The following is a 17,894-nucleotide window of genomic DNA, read 5'->3' on the forward strand; positions in this document are numbered from 1 at the left end:
TCCTCAAATCTGGCTCGCGAGATCCAGTTTCTTGCAGAGTTTAGCTCAGACTCCAATTAAACACACCTGCCTGTGATTTACTAATGATCCTAAAGACACTGATTAGCAAACTCATGCATGTTTGATTAGGGTTAGAGCTAAACTTCGCAGGAAAGTGGATCTCGCGAGCCAGATTTGAGGATCACTGTGTTATAGCGTCCTGTGTTTCACACTGCGCATGCGCAGAACGCCTACATGCAATGCAGCGAAAATTACAGCTGTTTGGAAAAGCATATGCATTTTTACTTGGTTTTACTGGCACTTGAAGCCTTCAGAACGTGAAAATATCAATCTTAAAGTATTGTGGCAGAGCTAATGAACACCTCCCAAAAACAAGAGTGCCCAGAGTGCATTCTTCAAATTTCTCTATGCATAATTTCATAGATATGTGGCTATATTTAATCACTGGTTCACCTAAAACTCTTACACTATCTGTAGTTAAATGGCATGGTTTGATATAGTGCTCAGGTAAATTTGATCTAAGTAAATGTTAAACTTTTGAAATTCAGAAAAAAAGAACCACATGATGAAACAATACATGAAAATGATGTATCTGTGTCCTGTTAGTTATCTTTTGGTATGCATTTCAGAAAAAAAATGGTTAGGATTCAGGTGTAGTTGCAAATAGTGATTAATCATGATTAATCCACTGAAAATTCTGATTAATTTGATTAAAAATTTTAATCATTTGACAGCCCTAATATTAAATTAAATTTTAATTAAATTTGTATATACAGTATTGTTCAAAATAATAGCAGTACAATGTGACTAACCAGAATAATCAAGGTTTTTAGTATATTTTTTATTGCTACGTGGCAAACAAGTTACCAGTAGGTTCAGTAGATTGTCAGAAAACAAAAAAGACCCAGCATTCATGATATGCACGCTCTTAAGGCTGTGCAATTGGGCAATTAGTTGAAAGGGGTGTGTTCAAAAAAATAGCAGTGTCTACCTTTGACTGTACAAACTCAAAACTATTTTGTACAAACATTTTTTTTTTCTGGGATTTAGCAATTCTGTGAATCACTAAACTAATATTTAGTTGTATGACCACAGTTTTTTAAAACTGCTTGACATCTGGGTGGCATGGAGTCAACCAACTTGTGGCACCTCTCAGCTGTTATTCCACTCCATGATTCTTTAACAACATTCCACAATTCATTCACATTTCTTGGTTTTGCTTCAGAAACAGCATTTTTGATATCACCCCACAAGTTCTCAATTGGATTAAGGTCTGGAGATTGGGCTGGCCACTCCATAACATTAATTTTGTTGGTTTGGAACCAAGACTTTGCCCGTTTACTAGTGTGTTTTGGGTCATTGTCTTGTTGAAACAACCATTTCAAGGGCATGTCCTCTTCAGCATAGGGCAACATGACCTCTTCAAGTATTTTAACATATGCAAACTGATCCATGATCCCTGGTATGCGATAAATAGGCCCAACACCATAGTAGGAGAAACATGCCCATATCATGATGCTTGCACCTCCATGCTTCACTGTCTTCACTGTGTACTGTGGCTTGAATTCAGAGTTTGGGGGTCGTCTCACAAACTGCCTGTGGCCCTTGGACCCAAAAAGAACAATTTTACTCTCATCAGTCCACAAAATGTTCCTCCATTTCTCTTTAGGCCAAATGACGTGTTCTTTGGCAAATTGTAACCTCTTCTGCACATGCCTTTTTTTTAACAGAGGGACTTTGCGGGGGATTCTTGAAAATAGATTAGCTTCACACAGACGTCTTCTAACTGTCACAGTACTTACAGGTAACTCCAGACTGTCTTTGATCATCCTGGAGGTGATCATTGGCTGAGCCTTTGCCATTCTGGTTATTCTTCTATCCATTTTGATGGTTGTCTTCCATTTTCTTCCACGTCTCTCTGGTTTTGCTCTCCATTTTAAGGCATTGGAGATCATTTTAGCTGAACAGCCTATCATTTTTTGCACCTCTTTATAGGTTTTCCCCTCTCTAATCAACTTTTTAATCAAAGTACGCTGTTCTTCTGAACAATGTCTTGAACGACCCATTTTCCTCAGCTTTCAAATGCATGTTCAACAAGTGTTGGCTTCATCCTTAAATAGGGGCCACCTGATTCACACCTGTTTCTTCACAAAATTGATGACCTCAGTGATTGAATGCCACACTGCTATTTTTTTGAACACACCCCTTTCAACTAATTCAACTAATTGCCCAATTGCACAGCCTTAAGAGCGTGCATATCATGAATGCTGGGTCTCATTTGTTTTCTGAGAATCTACTGAACCTACTGGTAACTTGTTTGCCACGTAGCAATAAAAAAATATACGAAAAACCTTGATTATTCTGGTTAGTCACATTGTACTGCTATTATTTTGAACAATACTGTATATATATATATATATATATATATATATATATATATATATATATATATATATATATATATATATATATATATATATACATACACACACATACATGCCATGGTTTTTGTTTTTTCTTGAAATCCTTTATTTGGTTGTTTGCTTGAATGTAATTAAGAAATAAATCGTTGATAAAATCTAGAGAAATACTTACAAAAGGAAAATGACAACAATGAACTGCTTCAACTATATTTGCCGGTGAGCTTAATGAAAGAAATGGACAAGACCGAACAACAATACACTAGTTACAACAACATATACCCATATTGACATGGCTTGTGTGAGGGAATAAAGAGATCCATCTCTAGTTTAGAGAAATACAAAAATGTATTTATTCTTTTGTTCGTTATCTGGCTCGGCTCGTTGTTCATCTTCAGTTCTCTCTTCACAGCAGTTCAGTCAGTGTACTGTTTGAGTGCATGAATTACTCTGGGATATTGGTTTGTTTTAACCCAGAGGGAGTGTCAGCCACATTAAAAAAGTTAACAGCTTAAGTCATTAGCGGATTAATGCTTATTGGAGACGTGAACCTTTTTAAACGATTCAGTTCGATTTGGTGAACTGGTTCAAGAAGATCCGGTTACATAAGATGATTAGTTCACGAACCGGATATCACTACACTGCAGAGTTTTGAATTATCTCGCAACAGACACGGAAGAGAAGACAATGATGAATAAAGTCATAGTTTTTTTCACACAGTTTCAATGGAGGGACTGAGAGCTCTCAGACTAAATCTAAAATATCTTAAACTGTGTTCCAAAGATAAACGAAGGTCTCACGGGTTTGGAACGTCATGAGGGTGAGCTATTAATGACATAATTTTGATTATTGGGTGAACTAACCCTTTAAGTGCACTAGTAGGTAGTTTAGTAGGTAGTAAGTAGGTAGTAACCAATTCACTTAAAAAAAATGCTGATTTATTCAGGAATGTAACAAGGTGTTAAAATGATTTAAACTTTGAATACAAGTCAATTCAAGTCAAGTCACCTTTATTTATATAGTGCTTTAAACAAAATCCATTGCGTCAAAGCAACTGATCAACATTAATTAGGGAAACAGTGTGTCAGTAATGCAAAATGACAGTTAAAGGCAGTTCATCATTGAATTCAGTGATGTCATCTCAAATACAAACTTACAATCCTCAAATGATGAGCAAGACAATGTTTGGTAATGCTTCACTTCATTGCGATCAGAACTTATGATGAGTACTTATATATTAGTACTTATACTAAGGGTATACTAAGTGACAGGAACAATCTCAAATAAACAAAACATTTTAAAGAGAAGCATCCCTCACACAGAGTACACATATGAAATTGACATTAGATTGAGTAATTAATGTATGCATTTATTTATTTATTTAATTTCTTTCGAATGAATAAACGAATGAATGAATGAATGAATGAGTGAATGAATGAATGAATGAATGAATGAATGAATGAATGAATGAATGAATTATTCATTTCACCATTTTAGGATCCATAAGCAAAGCTTTTCACACAATGCTAGCAGAGACTGGCCAACTCAGATATGCTTCACATTTCCAGCCATATGGAGACTCCAAACACCAATGCCGTAAACAATATATTAACAATCCAGAAGCATAATGATTTCCCTTTTTTCAAAAGATGAGAGTGATAAAATACAAATGATGCAAAGTGGATCAGGGATCAGTATGACTGAAGTAGAAATTAGTTATTACCAGCCATTAGCGGCACAGGGCTGAGCATAGCCCTCAGGCTATTTACAGTAATTTTCCAGCACATGAGAGATGTGTGGAAATTGATGCTGTTCTCTGCCTGCTGTGTATGCTTGAATATGCAAGAGACAGCATCATGTAGGACATCTCTGTGATGTTGTGTTGATCAGCTTGAGGGATAATAAGTACATCATTATAAATGTACAGGTTGTTAAGTTGACAGAAAATCAGGTCAACAAAATTTGTATGCTTAAACGTGAAGTCTAACATATTTTTTTTTACTCCTTGTAAGTAATGGAACTGCATATAAAATTAAAAGATTTAAGTTATAATACCCTCTGCATGTGCATGTAATGTGCACATTTACTGACACATTATTATTATACAAACTATGATGTAAGGGATACGTCTACTATGTTATCAAATGAAGTCTAGCAACTGTGATTTCATTATTTCATAAAGAAGACAACATTGGAAATAAATGAAGACTTTGTTATGTCTTGTGCATAGATTTCAATCAAACTATCTAAGGGCAAATGTAAAATTTCAGTTTCTCATTTATGTGAAATGGTGGAAGGGGATTTATACACACAGTCCACCCTCCCTAAGATGAACATTTTCTGAGTTTTTTTTCTTCTTTTTCTTGTGTGTGGGTGTGTTAAATTTAACTCAACATGTCAGACCCCAATAAGTATGGTGCAAGTGTCATTGCCTCTTGATAGCATATCAAAGAGTTTTAGTAAAACACTACTACCCTCTAGTGGCAGAACAAAATAATTGCAAGGGTGGCTGACCATAATAAAATAATTTACTTGGAGTTATTATCACAGGCCTCACAAAGAGATTCAGCACATGTAGTTTTTATTATTATTACTTTATTCATCCACAAAAGTAAGTTCAGAGATAAAGTAAACAATCATTAAAAGACATGATTGAGAATAATAAATCATTTTTGGGACATGAGATACTTTTTAGAATTTCTTTCAGGCAGGAAAATTATTATGTAACATTTAGGTGCAAAAATACACAAAAGTACCCCATAACTGGAAGCTAAAATGGCAAATATCTCCACAGCTACGGTAAATTTTCCAGGTGAACTGACATAAGCTGGGATAAATGTGATCCAAACAGCACAAAATATGAGCATACTGAATGTGATGAATTTTGCTTCATTAAAATTATCAGGCAATTTACGAGCTAAAAAAGCTAGGATGAAGCAGAAGACAGCTAAGCAGCCAATGTAACCCAACACACAACAGAAAAGGGCGACTGAACCCAGGTGACATTCTAAAATGATCCGGTCGCGGTACAGCCAGGTGTTCTTTACTGGATATGGAGGTGCTGTTGTAAGCCAAGCTACACAAACCCCACCCTGCAGGAACGAACATAAGAACACTCCCAGTCTCTGCTGAGGTGGGTGAAACCAACGAGCTGTGTTATTACCAGGCAATGTAGCTTTAAAAGCCATAAGCACCACTAAGGTCTTACTGAGGAGACAGGAGAGGCAGAGGGCAAAGGTCAAGCCAAAAGCAGTCCGTCTAAGAGGGCATGCCCAACGTGATGGCTGACCCAAGAAGGTTAGTGCACATATGAAGCAAAGAGTGAGAGACATCAGCAACAGAAAGCTCAGTTCTGAGTTATTAGCACGAACTAGGGGTGTGTCGTGATGGCGAAAGAAGATTGCAGCAACTGTCATCGCAGCAATTGCACCCAGAATGGCTATAGCTGCTAAGGCCATGCCAAAAGGCTCAGAGTAGGACAGGAACTCAATCTGCTTGGGAACACAATGGTTGCGATGCTGATTCGTCCAGAAGTCTTCAGGGCAAAGAATGCATTCAACTTGATCTAAACAGACAGATAGAGACATATTCACCTCAATTTCATTCAAGGGAAAGAGTTTTAATGGTGGGTACTTTGCATTTAACTGTTGTATGGTTTTCGGGTCTTTGGGACCCATTTTCACTTTTTGTCACTTTTCAAACTCATACTCATTTGCCTTGGCTCATTTTCAATGAAGAACATATCAGAACAAATTTTCAATGACCACACTGTGCACCCAACTAAACATGGACCCGGGGATAATAAAAGAGTGGAAATTTTAGGTCCTGTGTACCTTCACTCTGTCCTCATACTGTCTGGGACTGCTATTAATATGGGTATGTGTTTATGTGCATGTATGTGCGAGTGTGTGAGAGTGTGAGTGTAAGTGTGAGTTTTGTGTTTCTGCCCCTGCCATTCCCACACAAGGCTGTAGCAATTCATAAAGGTGATCTAACAAAGGTAAAGGGCAAATATCAACCATATATGCGGTTTATATTGCTTGTAATCAGGATGAAGTAAACATCTGTTGAGTATTTTAACACACACACACACACACACACTCTCACACACACACACACACACACACACAATTTTTTTAACTGTGTTGAATTAAAAACACAAAAATGGATTGGGTCCACCAGATCCATGAACACTGGCTGAGTAACAAAAATATGAACACCACACAAGGGTTAATGGTTTAAAAATGTTAACTGATGTAAACAGACACTAATAACTGTCACAGTTTGTGTGTTAGTCAGTATAATACCAGTAGTATTGCTGATGCTACCCTCTGCACAAAGCACACAGTCATAGCAGCACACAGGCTGACCCTCTCGTGTAACCTTTCTGTATCCCTGTGGACAGCTGGCAGAGCACACAGACACTGGTACCTGTAAGAGAGATATGAGACATTATATACATATGTATGTATATATATATATATATATATATATATATATATATATATATATATATATATATATATAGTGATTAGACACTAGATAGCCTCAACCCCACCCCCCCAAATAAAATTTAAAATATTACTATCAAATACAATGTGCATATATTTAATAAAATATCTGCTAAAATAATATATTTAAAAATGAAAACAATTATTATCAAACACCATATACAATAAGTGAAATTGTGTTAGTTAGACACTAGATACCCCCCCCCCCAAAAAAGGTTAATGACAGAAAAAAAGTTACATTTAAAATCATTCCATCAATAAAATGTGATATACATGTAGAATAGAAAACTATACAGTGATTACTTTGAGTATGAGACTACATAATTTTACCTGGTTAGCTCCCCCATGCCAGATGATTTTGTCCTGGTTAAGCATTAACTGCTGTGCTGTCAAAAGAGAGGAGTCAAAGCGACCTACTGTAACATATTTTACTGGACCCTCATCTGCCTCTCTCTGCCAGTTTACTATGTCATATGACCCAACAGGGTCTCCATTTCTATCAAAGTAGATCAAATCTCCAAATTTGTTTGTGTAGTTGACTTTCTTCAGGACCTCAACAACCTGGAGAGGATTAATTCACACACACACACACACACACACACACACACACACAAACATGGCATAATGTGTCAAGAATAATGTCACAATACTCAAATGAATAATAATAACAAAACACATTGATAAACATCAAAAAATACTTTGAGACATAAATGCTTCTTTTAAAGGTTACATTGACACATGTAAGCAAGGTCTTGCTGTACCTGCCATGGTTGTAGATTATGGATAGCAGAGCACTGCTGTGTCAAAGCAGACCCGTTCTCTCTTTGACACCGAAGCAGGTTATGCAATGCATGTGCCACTGTGTAAATTGCCTTGTGCATGTTATATGTCACCCTAAGCTCAGAAACATCGTTATAGATACTGTGAGTGTCCTGAATCCTCTCCATGCCAGTACAGCTGTGGCTGTAGAGCACTGGATCAGTTGTGGAGGGAGTGGGAAGACTTGTGTTTACTGAGCATTGGAACTGTGTTTCCCATAACTCCCTTGCAAAGGCATTGTAAGGCTCAGCCAGGGGCTGTATGCTTTCGAGGAAGTGTTTTAAGCCAGGTATCTCAGCTCGGCGGATGGCAAAGCCAATGGTACCACTAAGGGAGGGGTAGTTTTCTTTATTTTTAGAGATGAGAGTGGAGGTCACCCAGGCTTCACTAGCCACCCACTGCTTCCCGGTGACATTCTGCCGGACTATTTCATCCACTACCGGTTTGATGTCCTCCTCAATGGCAAAAACCACCAAAACATGTGCTGTAGAATCTCGAATAGTCCTGACAATATCTTGCAGCTGTTGATGAGTTGGCAGCTTGGGTATGATTACTCGATAAGCCACACATACACCCAAACGCATCACTGCAGTGGTGAATAAATCTATGCCTGTGCGCCCATAAGCATCGTCAGCTCCGATTGTGCCTACCCAGGTCCATCCGAAGTGCTTGACCAGACGAGCAAGAGCACTGGCCTGATTAACATCACTGGGAATTGTGCGAAAGAAATAAGGGAACTGGTGCTTGTCACTCAGGCAAGAACATGAAGCAAAATAACTCACCTGAAGCAGAGGTGTGGAAAGAGAATGAAAATAGTAAACTCAGAGAGCTTTCCGGTGGCAAAGAGTATACAAATACACAATTCCTTTATTTCAAGTAATTTTGTTTAGCTGAAATGCCCTCACCAGTGGGATACGGAACAGGTTGAGTAGTCTGGAAATGGCCATTGACAGGGTAGATCCAGAGTCTCCAATAATGATGGGGATGCTCGGGGAGAAGCACTGCCCTGAATTGCTCCTCTTCATAGGCTGAGAAACTACAGACAATGCTGTCCTCAGAGACAGAGCAGTCAGCCCACATGTGTCATATAGCTGATAGCCCAGTGTGATGTTTGGCAGAAGGGTAGGATTTCTGTTGATCTCCTCAATGAAGAAGATCATTGCCTGAGACCAGCGGAACACTCGCATGTTAAACCTTGATGTAAGATCAGACAGATGTATTACACAAATGAAACAAAATGGATTAAGCATATGTATAAATATTCATATTTGACACCATAAACTGCAGAATAAAAATAATCTATTTTGTAGTCTGAAATAAATCTTTTTTTTTTTACCCCCTACATTTCCTCTGGTCTGGCTGACTTCTGAAGGTTATCTCCTGGTCAATGCCTTTGGAATGGATGGGAAACATCCCAGCCAGCACAACATGGCCCTCCTTATAGACCACAGTTGAGTCTAGGTCCTTCCAGAGTTTACAATCTGTCTCTGAATTGCTTTGAATGGGGTAGAGAAAAGAAAATACCAAATGTACAGCCTGGAGAACTGGCATCTTCATCTCGACCCCTGCATGGAGTTCTGCTAAGCCAACTGGAAACTGGGGATCTGGGTGAAGGACTTTATAGAGGTATTGTACTGAAGCTGCTCTCTGCAGGGACCTGAAAGGACACACACACACACACACCCACACACCCACACACACACACACACACGCACACTAGTCATATTTACACATACACAATATACAAGCACCACAAGTGCACATACATGACAGCAGATAATACACATCAATGTAAGGCCTGACAGTTAAATCTAGTAATTAAAATGGTTAATTTTACTTGAATATTATTAAAAAGTTTACTGCACTCAATAGAACAAGCTATGTCAACTCAATAACTGATTTTAAGGTCTAAAACATTTTCCCTGTACTGTATTTATTATTATTAAAAATATTAACAGTAAAATCACTTTTTTTCATTCTGACAGAAAAAAAAAAAACAACAACAGGGAAACCGCACTTTGTAAATGGAACTCGTTTGTTATATTTATAAAACTTGAGAAGTTTGTTTGGCATGTGGTGCATTTTCAAAGGCACACTATAAGTGCAGAGATCGAGTCTGTGAGCAGTATTTACAGTAAACTACACCAAGGCACTTGAGTGTTTTCTTTTTTTTTTTTAAAGAACCAAACCCAGACCCCTTTAAGTGGACCAAAATGTTGACCAAGTCAAATAGGATCCAGTTTTCTTTGTGTTCACACAGTCCCTGTTTCTAAAAGAGGATTCAGATTTTTTTTTTTTTTCTACTTAAGCAGTAATGGTTTCTTAGACTTCTTTGTGTTGCTTTTTGGATCAGTTGAGTGTTTGATGGCCTAAGGCTTCCAAAATTTGATCCAGTTCACTTACACTCACTTGTTGTTAGTATTATTATTTTGTAAAATAATATTTCTTCAAATACTGTTGAATGAACTTACATTTGAACATGGAATATTATTCTATTCCTCTTTTGCACACAAATATAAGTTTTGTGCACCTTTGTAAATAATAATTATTTTTAATTGTTTTATTTTATAGCAGAAGGTACTGATGACATCAAGCATTTGCCTAGACTGTCCTATCTCACCTGTTAGGATTGTCAGCAGACTGCTCACCTTCTGTGGTCTTTGCAGTTTTGTGGGAAGGTATAGTCAGATGCATAGCATAGCTTTATAAGAATAGCTGTGCTCCTAACTTGGTTCGGATGTCCCTCTTTCATCTGAAAATGAGTTTTCCATTTCTGTCAAACTTTGTGAGCATCCTGGGGTGTCAGTGGCTAGTGGCAATTTAGGTAAGTCTGTCACTTCCTTAGTGCTCTCCCACCATGTGGACAAGCATGTGCTGCAGCTGGAATTTAGTTCTCCAAAGTGTCTACTAAAGGGATGGCTTGAAGGGGGAACATTTCGCCAATTCTTTGGCCTACCTGTTTCACAAATAAGTGGGAGTGAGATTGTTCAATAGGCACACTTTTATACTTCTAAGTGCCAGCCCATGACATCACAGACATCAGTCCTTTTGGCAACAGTCCCCAAAGCAGGGCCGCTGCTGGCCAAATGGGTGCCCTAAGCAGAACTGTAATGTTGTCCCCCTCCCTCAAATATCACGGAAGTAAAAAAACAAATCAAAACACCTACTATAAGGGATTGAGACACAACTTTAATAAAATATAGAAGTAAATAAATTGTAATTAAATTGTATTCTTTATAAATTACAATTGGAGCTATGTACCTATGGCTATAATTGTATTAACACTGTTGTCATATTGATGTAATTTCTCAATAATTTCTCTCTCACACACACACAGACATACATACACACATACACACACACACACACACACACACTCACACAAGCAGTTTTACTATGATAAAACCAACTTTGGTAAAATTTTGGTAAAATTTGTGATGTCCACATGTTTTTGTTGAAGAAATTAAAGAGGCTGTAGAATTTCTATCACAAAAAAGGTGGCCAAAAAAATGAAAGATTAAGTGGATATTTGAATTAAATGTTTGGTCATTATTAAACAAGGATTTGAACGTAATTGTAACAGCAGCAATTATCAGGCCTTTGGCTTCCTTTGCAGGCATTTGTAATTATTTATTGTACATACATTTTGTATTTTGTATTATGTATTTTAACAGTGTTATTCAATGAAACCATATGATTATTAATAATTAATACTATAGTTATTTATAGTAAAAAATACAGTGTTTTTGAACCATATTATAGTAAAGTGTATAGTATTTACAACACTTTGTAAAAGGATGCTATAGCATACAGTAGCATTAAATATAGTGAAACTGTAATGCATTCTGTTGTATACTTTAGTTTTTACTACAGTAAACTGTAGTGTATAGTATATTATACCCTATGGTTGTAACTTTATTGAGTCAAGTCATTTTTTATATTGCTACAGTTGTTATCTTACCATAGCAACTATAAAATTACCACAACAAATTATATTATATTATTAAAGTAATATATTATGTTTCAAAAACTCTACAGTATTTACTATACATTTATTTTTTGCAGGTGGGTATTACGTCATTGTTTTTATATAATGCATTTTAAGTTGTGGAAACTAGATTATTAAGGCAGATGTGGTGGTGGTGAAATTATTATTAAGACACGTTATTAACATCAACATCAACATCCAAAAAAAAATTCACAGGATTATGAATGTTAGTTTCCTGAAAGTGATGCACGGGCCTAATCTTTTTTTCTTTTTTTCAGCTCTTGATTGCTGATGTCTTTTATTGGTTATAGCCTAGTTGTCCATCAACTGACCGTTTGCAAAGAGCTTGATTGACAGGTGATCTGACCAATCAGAACACAGAATAGTATGTGCCGCCACTCCTATCTGGCCGACACATATGGCCAGTCTCCATTGAAAACCATGTTTAAACCATGTTTAAAAAAGACTGACTGAATTGAAACTTTTTCATTATAGCTGAATATAAATGTGCAGAGGGTTAAGCTGTGCTGTTGTTGGCTGCCACAGTAATGGCAATAATCTAAGGAATTCCTTGAAAATACTTGTTTTGCGTACCAGAAAACTTGTCATGTTTGATGCTGTATGATCTATCAATGGTCTATGATAAGCTAAGCTAAAAGTGCTACCGCCAGACCCACAAAACGGCTAAATGGATTCAAAAGTGGTAAAACTCAACTTTTTAACTCTAGCTGAGTTGGAAAATGTGCCTTTTTTTTTTTTTAAGTGGAGTGTTCCTTTAAGTGAACGTGAACAGGTGGGTGAAAACTGAATGAGTCAGTATTAAATGCATCCCTTATGTCTTAAAGGAACAGCATTCCCAATTAAGTAGCTATCCGTGTTATTAATGTTAACCAAACAAAAGATGTTAAATAAATATTTCAAGTAAATCTACTGTATCTGAAAAACAAATTTTATTTGTATCCCTTTCGTATTTGTCTTATTCTGCTTCTTTTTCAAATTCTCTCAAATATATTAAATACATTATTTATAAACAACTATAATCTTTATAAGTTGCTCCCTTTTCACTACTGTTAAAGGGATAGTTCACCAAAAAATGAAAATTGTCATCATTTATTCAAGTTTTTACAAATTAAATCCTTAATTGCAATTTCTCATAAGCTTAATTCATTTGGTAAATCAAAGAGAGAAGAATTAATGACTAATTTTGTAGACTACATATAAAATAGCTATAAAATAGTTAAAAGAACTGTTGGTAACTTTAGCTTGACAAAAAGTAATGCTATGATTTTTCATTGACTAAAACTGTAATAAAAGTATGAAAGAATCAAATGACTGAAATGTGACAAAGACTATTAAAATTTTCGTTTAGGATAAAGACTAAGATTAAATCAAATATGGCTGTCAAAATTTACACTGTTCGGGTACAGAATTTTTTTTAATCAATACATACATAAGTACATAAGTTTCAGCAACATACAATTGTTTAAATTACAGAACTTATTAGATTTTTGTTGACAGCTACTTTGACTATGGGAGAGGCCACATTCACCTGTTACCTTACAATTACAGCAGTGTCCTTTTCAAATAATAATAATAATAAAAATAATAGTCTCTTCCTGATAATGACCCAGTAACATTCATATAATTTCCTGTGTTGTCACATTATTTGTCTTTAGAGAATACAGAGTTTATTTCTCTTCTGATGAAAAGGCAGATATGATTTGAACTTGATTGCAAAAATGTGGGTTTGAAGTGAGGAAAAATAAACAAATGTTTAGTCGTTATTGCAGTGTTCAATGAGTGAAAGAGGATGGATGTTTACATGTTTAGCTGTTCACTTTTTTATGACACATGGGCTTTTTATGCTCAGGGGATATAAAACAGTCATCTTTCATTTAATCAAAGTATAGAATAAGCACTGAAAGAAAAAAGAGAGGATGAGGTATTTCAAATAAAATGTTGGAAATAATTTGACCTGTTAAAAATACTAATGTTGTCTTAATCACGTTTTATAGAATTCATATTCTTTTATATTTGCAGAACAAAATACTTATTTATTTACCCATTTATGCTGATGGAGTTATAAAAGTACAAAAAGCCATCTCAAAACAGTTTATTAAGGGGTTTAGTTGGAAATAAAGGAAAAAAAAATACTGTTATATAAACAGTGAAAATTATTCATTTTCAGTTGAGTCAGCATTCAATATTTTCTTTCTGAGTTGGATTTAGACATCAAATATCTCTTTGTATTTTTCTCAGGTTTAAGCAGAATAATGTAACACTTTGGAATGAAGATACATAGCAACAGGCCATAACTGGAGGCAAGAATGGCAAAAATCTCCACAGCCACGGTGTACTTTCCTGGTGAACTTACGTATGCTGGCACAAATGCAATCCAGACAGCACTGAAAATCAGCATGCTGAAAGTAATAAATTTAGCCTCATTGAAATTATCTGGGAGCTTTCGAGCAAAGAACGCCAGCACGAAGCAGACAGCTGCAAGCAGGCCGATGTATCCCAGCACTAGGGAGAAGGCCAGCGGAGAACCCACATCACATAAAAGAATAATCTGCGCAGTTTCATGAGTCATGAGCTTACATGGGACAGGAGGTGCCACACTCAGCCATGTGCAGCAAATCACAACTTGCACAGCTGTGCACAAGAAGATAATGCCACGCTGTTGTAGAGGGCCAAAACATTTCATTACATTAGTGCCAGGTAGGGTGGCTCTGAAAGCCATGAGTACAACCATAGTCTTCCCCAGGATGCAAGACAGACAGAGAGAGAATGCAATGCCAAATGCAGTGTGGCGAAGCCCGCAAGACCAGGATGTGGGCTGCCCAATAAAAGCTAGTGCACACAGAAAACAAAGCCACAGTGAACTAAGGATTAGGAAACTTAGCTCAGAGTTGTTAGCTCTGACTAGGGGTGTGTGCCGTTTAATGGCAAATATAAAAGCAACTGCGAGTGTGAAACAGGATCCCAGCAGAGCCACAGCCAGCAAAGTGATGCCCATTGTATCACTGTAGGAAAGGAAATCCACCAGTTTGGGGACACAGGTATCTCTTCTTGTATTGGACCAGAACTCAGGCAGGCACTTTTCACACTCTAAGGCATCTGAAATAAAGCATTATATATATATAATGATTTTTTTTAAAGAAAGAATATAAAAGATGTCCTCCACTATAAAGATGTATTGTGCACTGTAGCAAAATATATTTTCAACTTATCTAAATCAAACCTTCAAAATTATAATTTTCTTATACAATTAAACATCTGCAGGACATAGGTGATTTAGGACACACCTGTCTGATTGCTAACCTCCCCAGCTGCACAGACAATGCAGTCAAAGCAGCAGAGAGGAAAGTTTGGCCTAGTGGCCTTTCTAGTGCCTGGAGGACAGCTGTTGCTGCAGACAGACATAGGGACCTGCAATTCAGAGAGAAGATCAACTACAAAGATATACCTTATTAATTGTTGTGCAAACACAAGAGCTACAGGGAGAAAATGGATACAAATATCCACACTGAATACCAAAACCTCTCACAGATAAATAATGTTATTATAGTGGAGCAGTACTTGTTTCTGGTTTCCATTCCAGATTATGTTTTTCTCTTCAATTACTAGTTTGGGCTGCATCGTTTCATCAAATCTCCCCACAGTGGCGTACCGCACCTCCCCATTGCCACTGAGCTGCCAGTTAATGAGATCATACATGGCCACAGGATCTCCATTGCCATCAAACTTAGTCTCCTCACCAAAGACATTAGTAAAGCGGACATGCTTTAAATAATTCAGGAGCTTCATGTGTATGAGATACAGAAAGTTAAAAGGAGAAAAATAAACATAAAATGTTATATGGGAACAGTGGTAACATTTAATTCTATTATCTTATCTAGAAAACATTAATTTTAAAACACAAAGCTTACAGATATAAAAGTGAAATTAAGGGATAAACTGTGAATTTTACCTGCCATGGCTGTATGCTGCTGGTGTTGGGGCACAATCCACCAGGGAAAGGCCCTTTGCCTGGTTCACAGCGAAGCATTGAATCCAGAGCATTAGCAATGGCGTACATTGCCTTATAAACATTATAGGAGATTCTGAGCTGAGATACATCTGAGTAGATGTTACCTGTTTTGGCCAGTATTTCCGAGCCATTACAGGGGGGTCTATGAGAGGAGTCCTTATTACTTGTTCCTAGAGAACACTTAAACATCTCCTCCCAGAACTGCTGAACAAATGGATCCTGTGGGTATTTGGAGGGATGTAGCCGTAGCAGGAAAGGCTTCAGGCCAGGGATGTCAGCCCTGCGAATTGCATAGCCCATAGAGCCCTGTAGGATGGAATGGAATTCAGGAGTGGAGAGGACAGCTGCTGTTATCCAGGCCTCGCTGGCCAACCATTGAATATCAGTGAGGTTTTGCCGAAGGGCCTCCCAAAAGAGAGCTCTTGCATCTTGCTCTAAAGCAAAAACCAGCACCACACTTGTTCCTGATTCACGGATCCTCTGTACAATCCTGGAAATCTCTTTTTGGTCATGGTTTTTTGGGATAATTTCATAAAAAGCAATACATGCACCTAGTTTGGTCACCTCATCAATAAAAATTTGAGCACCACCACGGCCATAAGCATCATCCCCTGTGAATATGCCTAACCAACTCCAACCAAAGTGTCGCACCAGCTGTGCAAGAGCATCCACTTGGAAAAAGTCGCTAGGCATAGTCCTTAGAAATGCAGGAAACTCAAATTTATTACTGAGACATGCACAGCTGGAGAAATAGCTTACCTAGGAAGAGGGGAAGAGAGGAGAGAGCATAGCATATATGACTCAAAAACATGAATGCATCTCCAGGGATGCATTTAAAATTCACAACTCACCTGTGGAACATGAAAAACACCCAGAAAGCGTGCAACCACTAGGGATAATGTCGATCCTCCATCACCAATGACAACAGGCACCCTGCCCCAGCACTCTGAAATGCCTGTGCCCTCTATATTCCCATTCATCAGGGCCAAAGCTGTGCGGAGGGCATGGAAATGGGTACTGCATGAATCATAAATCTTATAACCCAAAGTTAAGTTGACTAGTAGCTGTCTATCTCTGTTGATCTCCTCTATGGCAAAAATCATGGTCTGCATCCATCTAAAGGTTCGGAAATTAAACCTTTTCAGGAGAAAGTAAATTAATCAATTAAGTTTTAATGTTCAACACATTTCTTCAGTAAATGGTTAGGGTTGTGTACTGTTCAAAGTGCTGCGATATAAGAGAGAGAATGACAGTCTAAAATTTCATTAAGAAGCACAGAAGCAAATAGAAAACACCATAAAATGTAAAAAAAAAAAATGCAACATTGTAATATTTTGTGATAAGACTCTATTGACATACTGACCCTGAGCATCGCGTTGGATTTGACTCAGCAGTAAAAGATGAGGGAGATTCCAGTACACTGTTGTGCAAAGAGAAGAGGGCACCGATCATGATATCTCCTTCTTTGATCAGCACAGGAAGATCTGAGGTGCTGCGGATGAGTCGACAATTCTGAAGGAGCTGTGAAGAGATCAAAGTGCTGAGCAACAATGTCAAACACACATACACACTCTGAAATGCCATCCTTCCTCTGTAGACTTCACTGCTTGAACCAGACTATATACACCACTTTAAAACTTCATTGTACATACAGATGGATTCCCAAAATGATATGATGCCAGTATTTACACTTGAACGAACACACATTATAGCTCACCCTTGCCAACAGTGCACACAGGAATAACCTAAGCCCACTTTTATACTGAACCAAGAAGCAACCACAGATAAACTTACATTAACCAGACACATTCCCTGCGGGAATTACTCAATGGAAAGAAAAGTTCTCTCAGAACAATAGACTCATTATTTTTGCACTGTCCTTCACACACACACATATATATATATATATATATATATATATATATATATATATATATATATATATATATATATATAAACACACACACACACCCACCCACACACACACACTTAACCAGAATATAAATAATATGAAATAAATGTTCTTTAGAATTTTAATTTTTGCCCCCTGCAAGATTACGTGGCTAGTAAACTAATTAATTTATCTCATAAATATGTTTTTGCTTTGGAATGAAAGACCAAATTAC

At 37.1% G+C, this 17,894-nt stretch overlaps 2 protein-coding genes across 2 annotated transcripts; both read right to left on the minus strand.

Annotated features, from left to right (window-relative positions):
- Positions 1 to 5,086: 5,086 nt before the first annotated feature.
- On the minus strand, positions 5,087 to 9,178 carry LOC127977384 (extracellular calcium-sensing receptor). Its single transcript, XM_052582263.1, has 6 exons — positions 9,087 to 9,178; positions 8,656 to 8,944; positions 7,693 to 8,532; positions 7,262 to 7,492; positions 6,728 to 6,851; positions 5,087 to 5,985 (listed from the first exon to the last, which is right to left on the minus strand). The coding sequence occupies exons 1-6, from the start codon at positions 9,161 to 9,163 to the stop codon at positions 5,087 to 5,089; spliced, it is 2,460 nt and encodes an 819-aa protein (XP_052438223.1). The 5' UTR covers positions 9,164 to 9,178.
- Positions 9,179 to 13,729: 4,551 nt separating this feature from the next.
- LOC127977349 (extracellular calcium-sensing receptor-like) lies at positions 13,730 to 17,378 on the minus strand. Its single transcript, XM_052582224.1, has 6 exons — positions 17,132 to 17,378; positions 16,620 to 16,905; positions 15,709 to 16,527; positions 15,318 to 15,539; positions 15,044 to 15,167; positions 13,730 to 14,855 (listed from the first exon to the last, which is right to left on the minus strand). The coding sequence occupies exons 1-6, from the start codon at positions 17,350 to 17,352 to the stop codon at positions 13,939 to 13,941; spliced, it is 2,589 nt and encodes an 862-aa protein (XP_052438184.1). The 5' UTR covers positions 17,353 to 17,378; the 3' UTR covers positions 13,730 to 13,938.
- Positions 17,379 to 17,894: the final 516 nt, after the last annotated feature.

The sequence above is a fragment of the Carassius gibelio genome, chromosome B18 (assembly GCF_023724105.1).
Source record: "Carassius gibelio isolate Cgi1373 ecotype wild population from Czech Republic chromosome B18, carGib1.2-hapl.c, whole genome shotgun sequence".
Taxonomy (NCBI): Eukaryota; Metazoa; Chordata; class Actinopteri; order Cypriniformes; family Cyprinidae; genus Carassius; species Carassius gibelio.

What these genes read in the sequence shown, in the direction of transcription:
- LOC127977384 (XM_052582263.1), bottom strand. Translation starts at nt 9,163, where the DNA reads ATGTTTCCCATCCATTCCAAAGGCATTGACCAGGAGATAACCTTCAGA. An exon ending in GACCAGAGGAAATGTAGGGG is followed by an intron (nt 8,945 to 9,086) that starts GTAAAAAAAAAA and finishes TCTTACATCAAG; the next exon opens with GTTTAACATGCGAGTGTTCC. An exon ending in ATAATCTACAACCATGGCAG is followed by an intron (nt 7,493 to 7,692) that starts GTACAGCAAGAC and finishes AATCCTCTCCAG; the next exon opens with GTTGTTGAGGTCCTGAAGAA.
- LOC127977349 (XM_052582224.1), bottom strand. Translation starts at nt 17,352, where the DNA reads ATGGCATTTCAGAGTGTGTATGTGTGTTTGACATTGTTGCTCAGCACT. An exon ending in GTGTTTTTCATGTTCCACAG is followed by an intron (nt 16,528 to 16,619) that starts GTGAGTTGTGAA and finishes CCCTCTTCCTAG; the next exon opens with GTAAGCTATTTCTCCAGCTG. An exon ending in GCAGCATACAGCCATGGCAG is followed by an intron (nt 15,540 to 15,708) that starts GTAAAATTCACA and finishes ATACACATGAAG; the next exon opens with CTCCTGAATTATTTAAAGCA.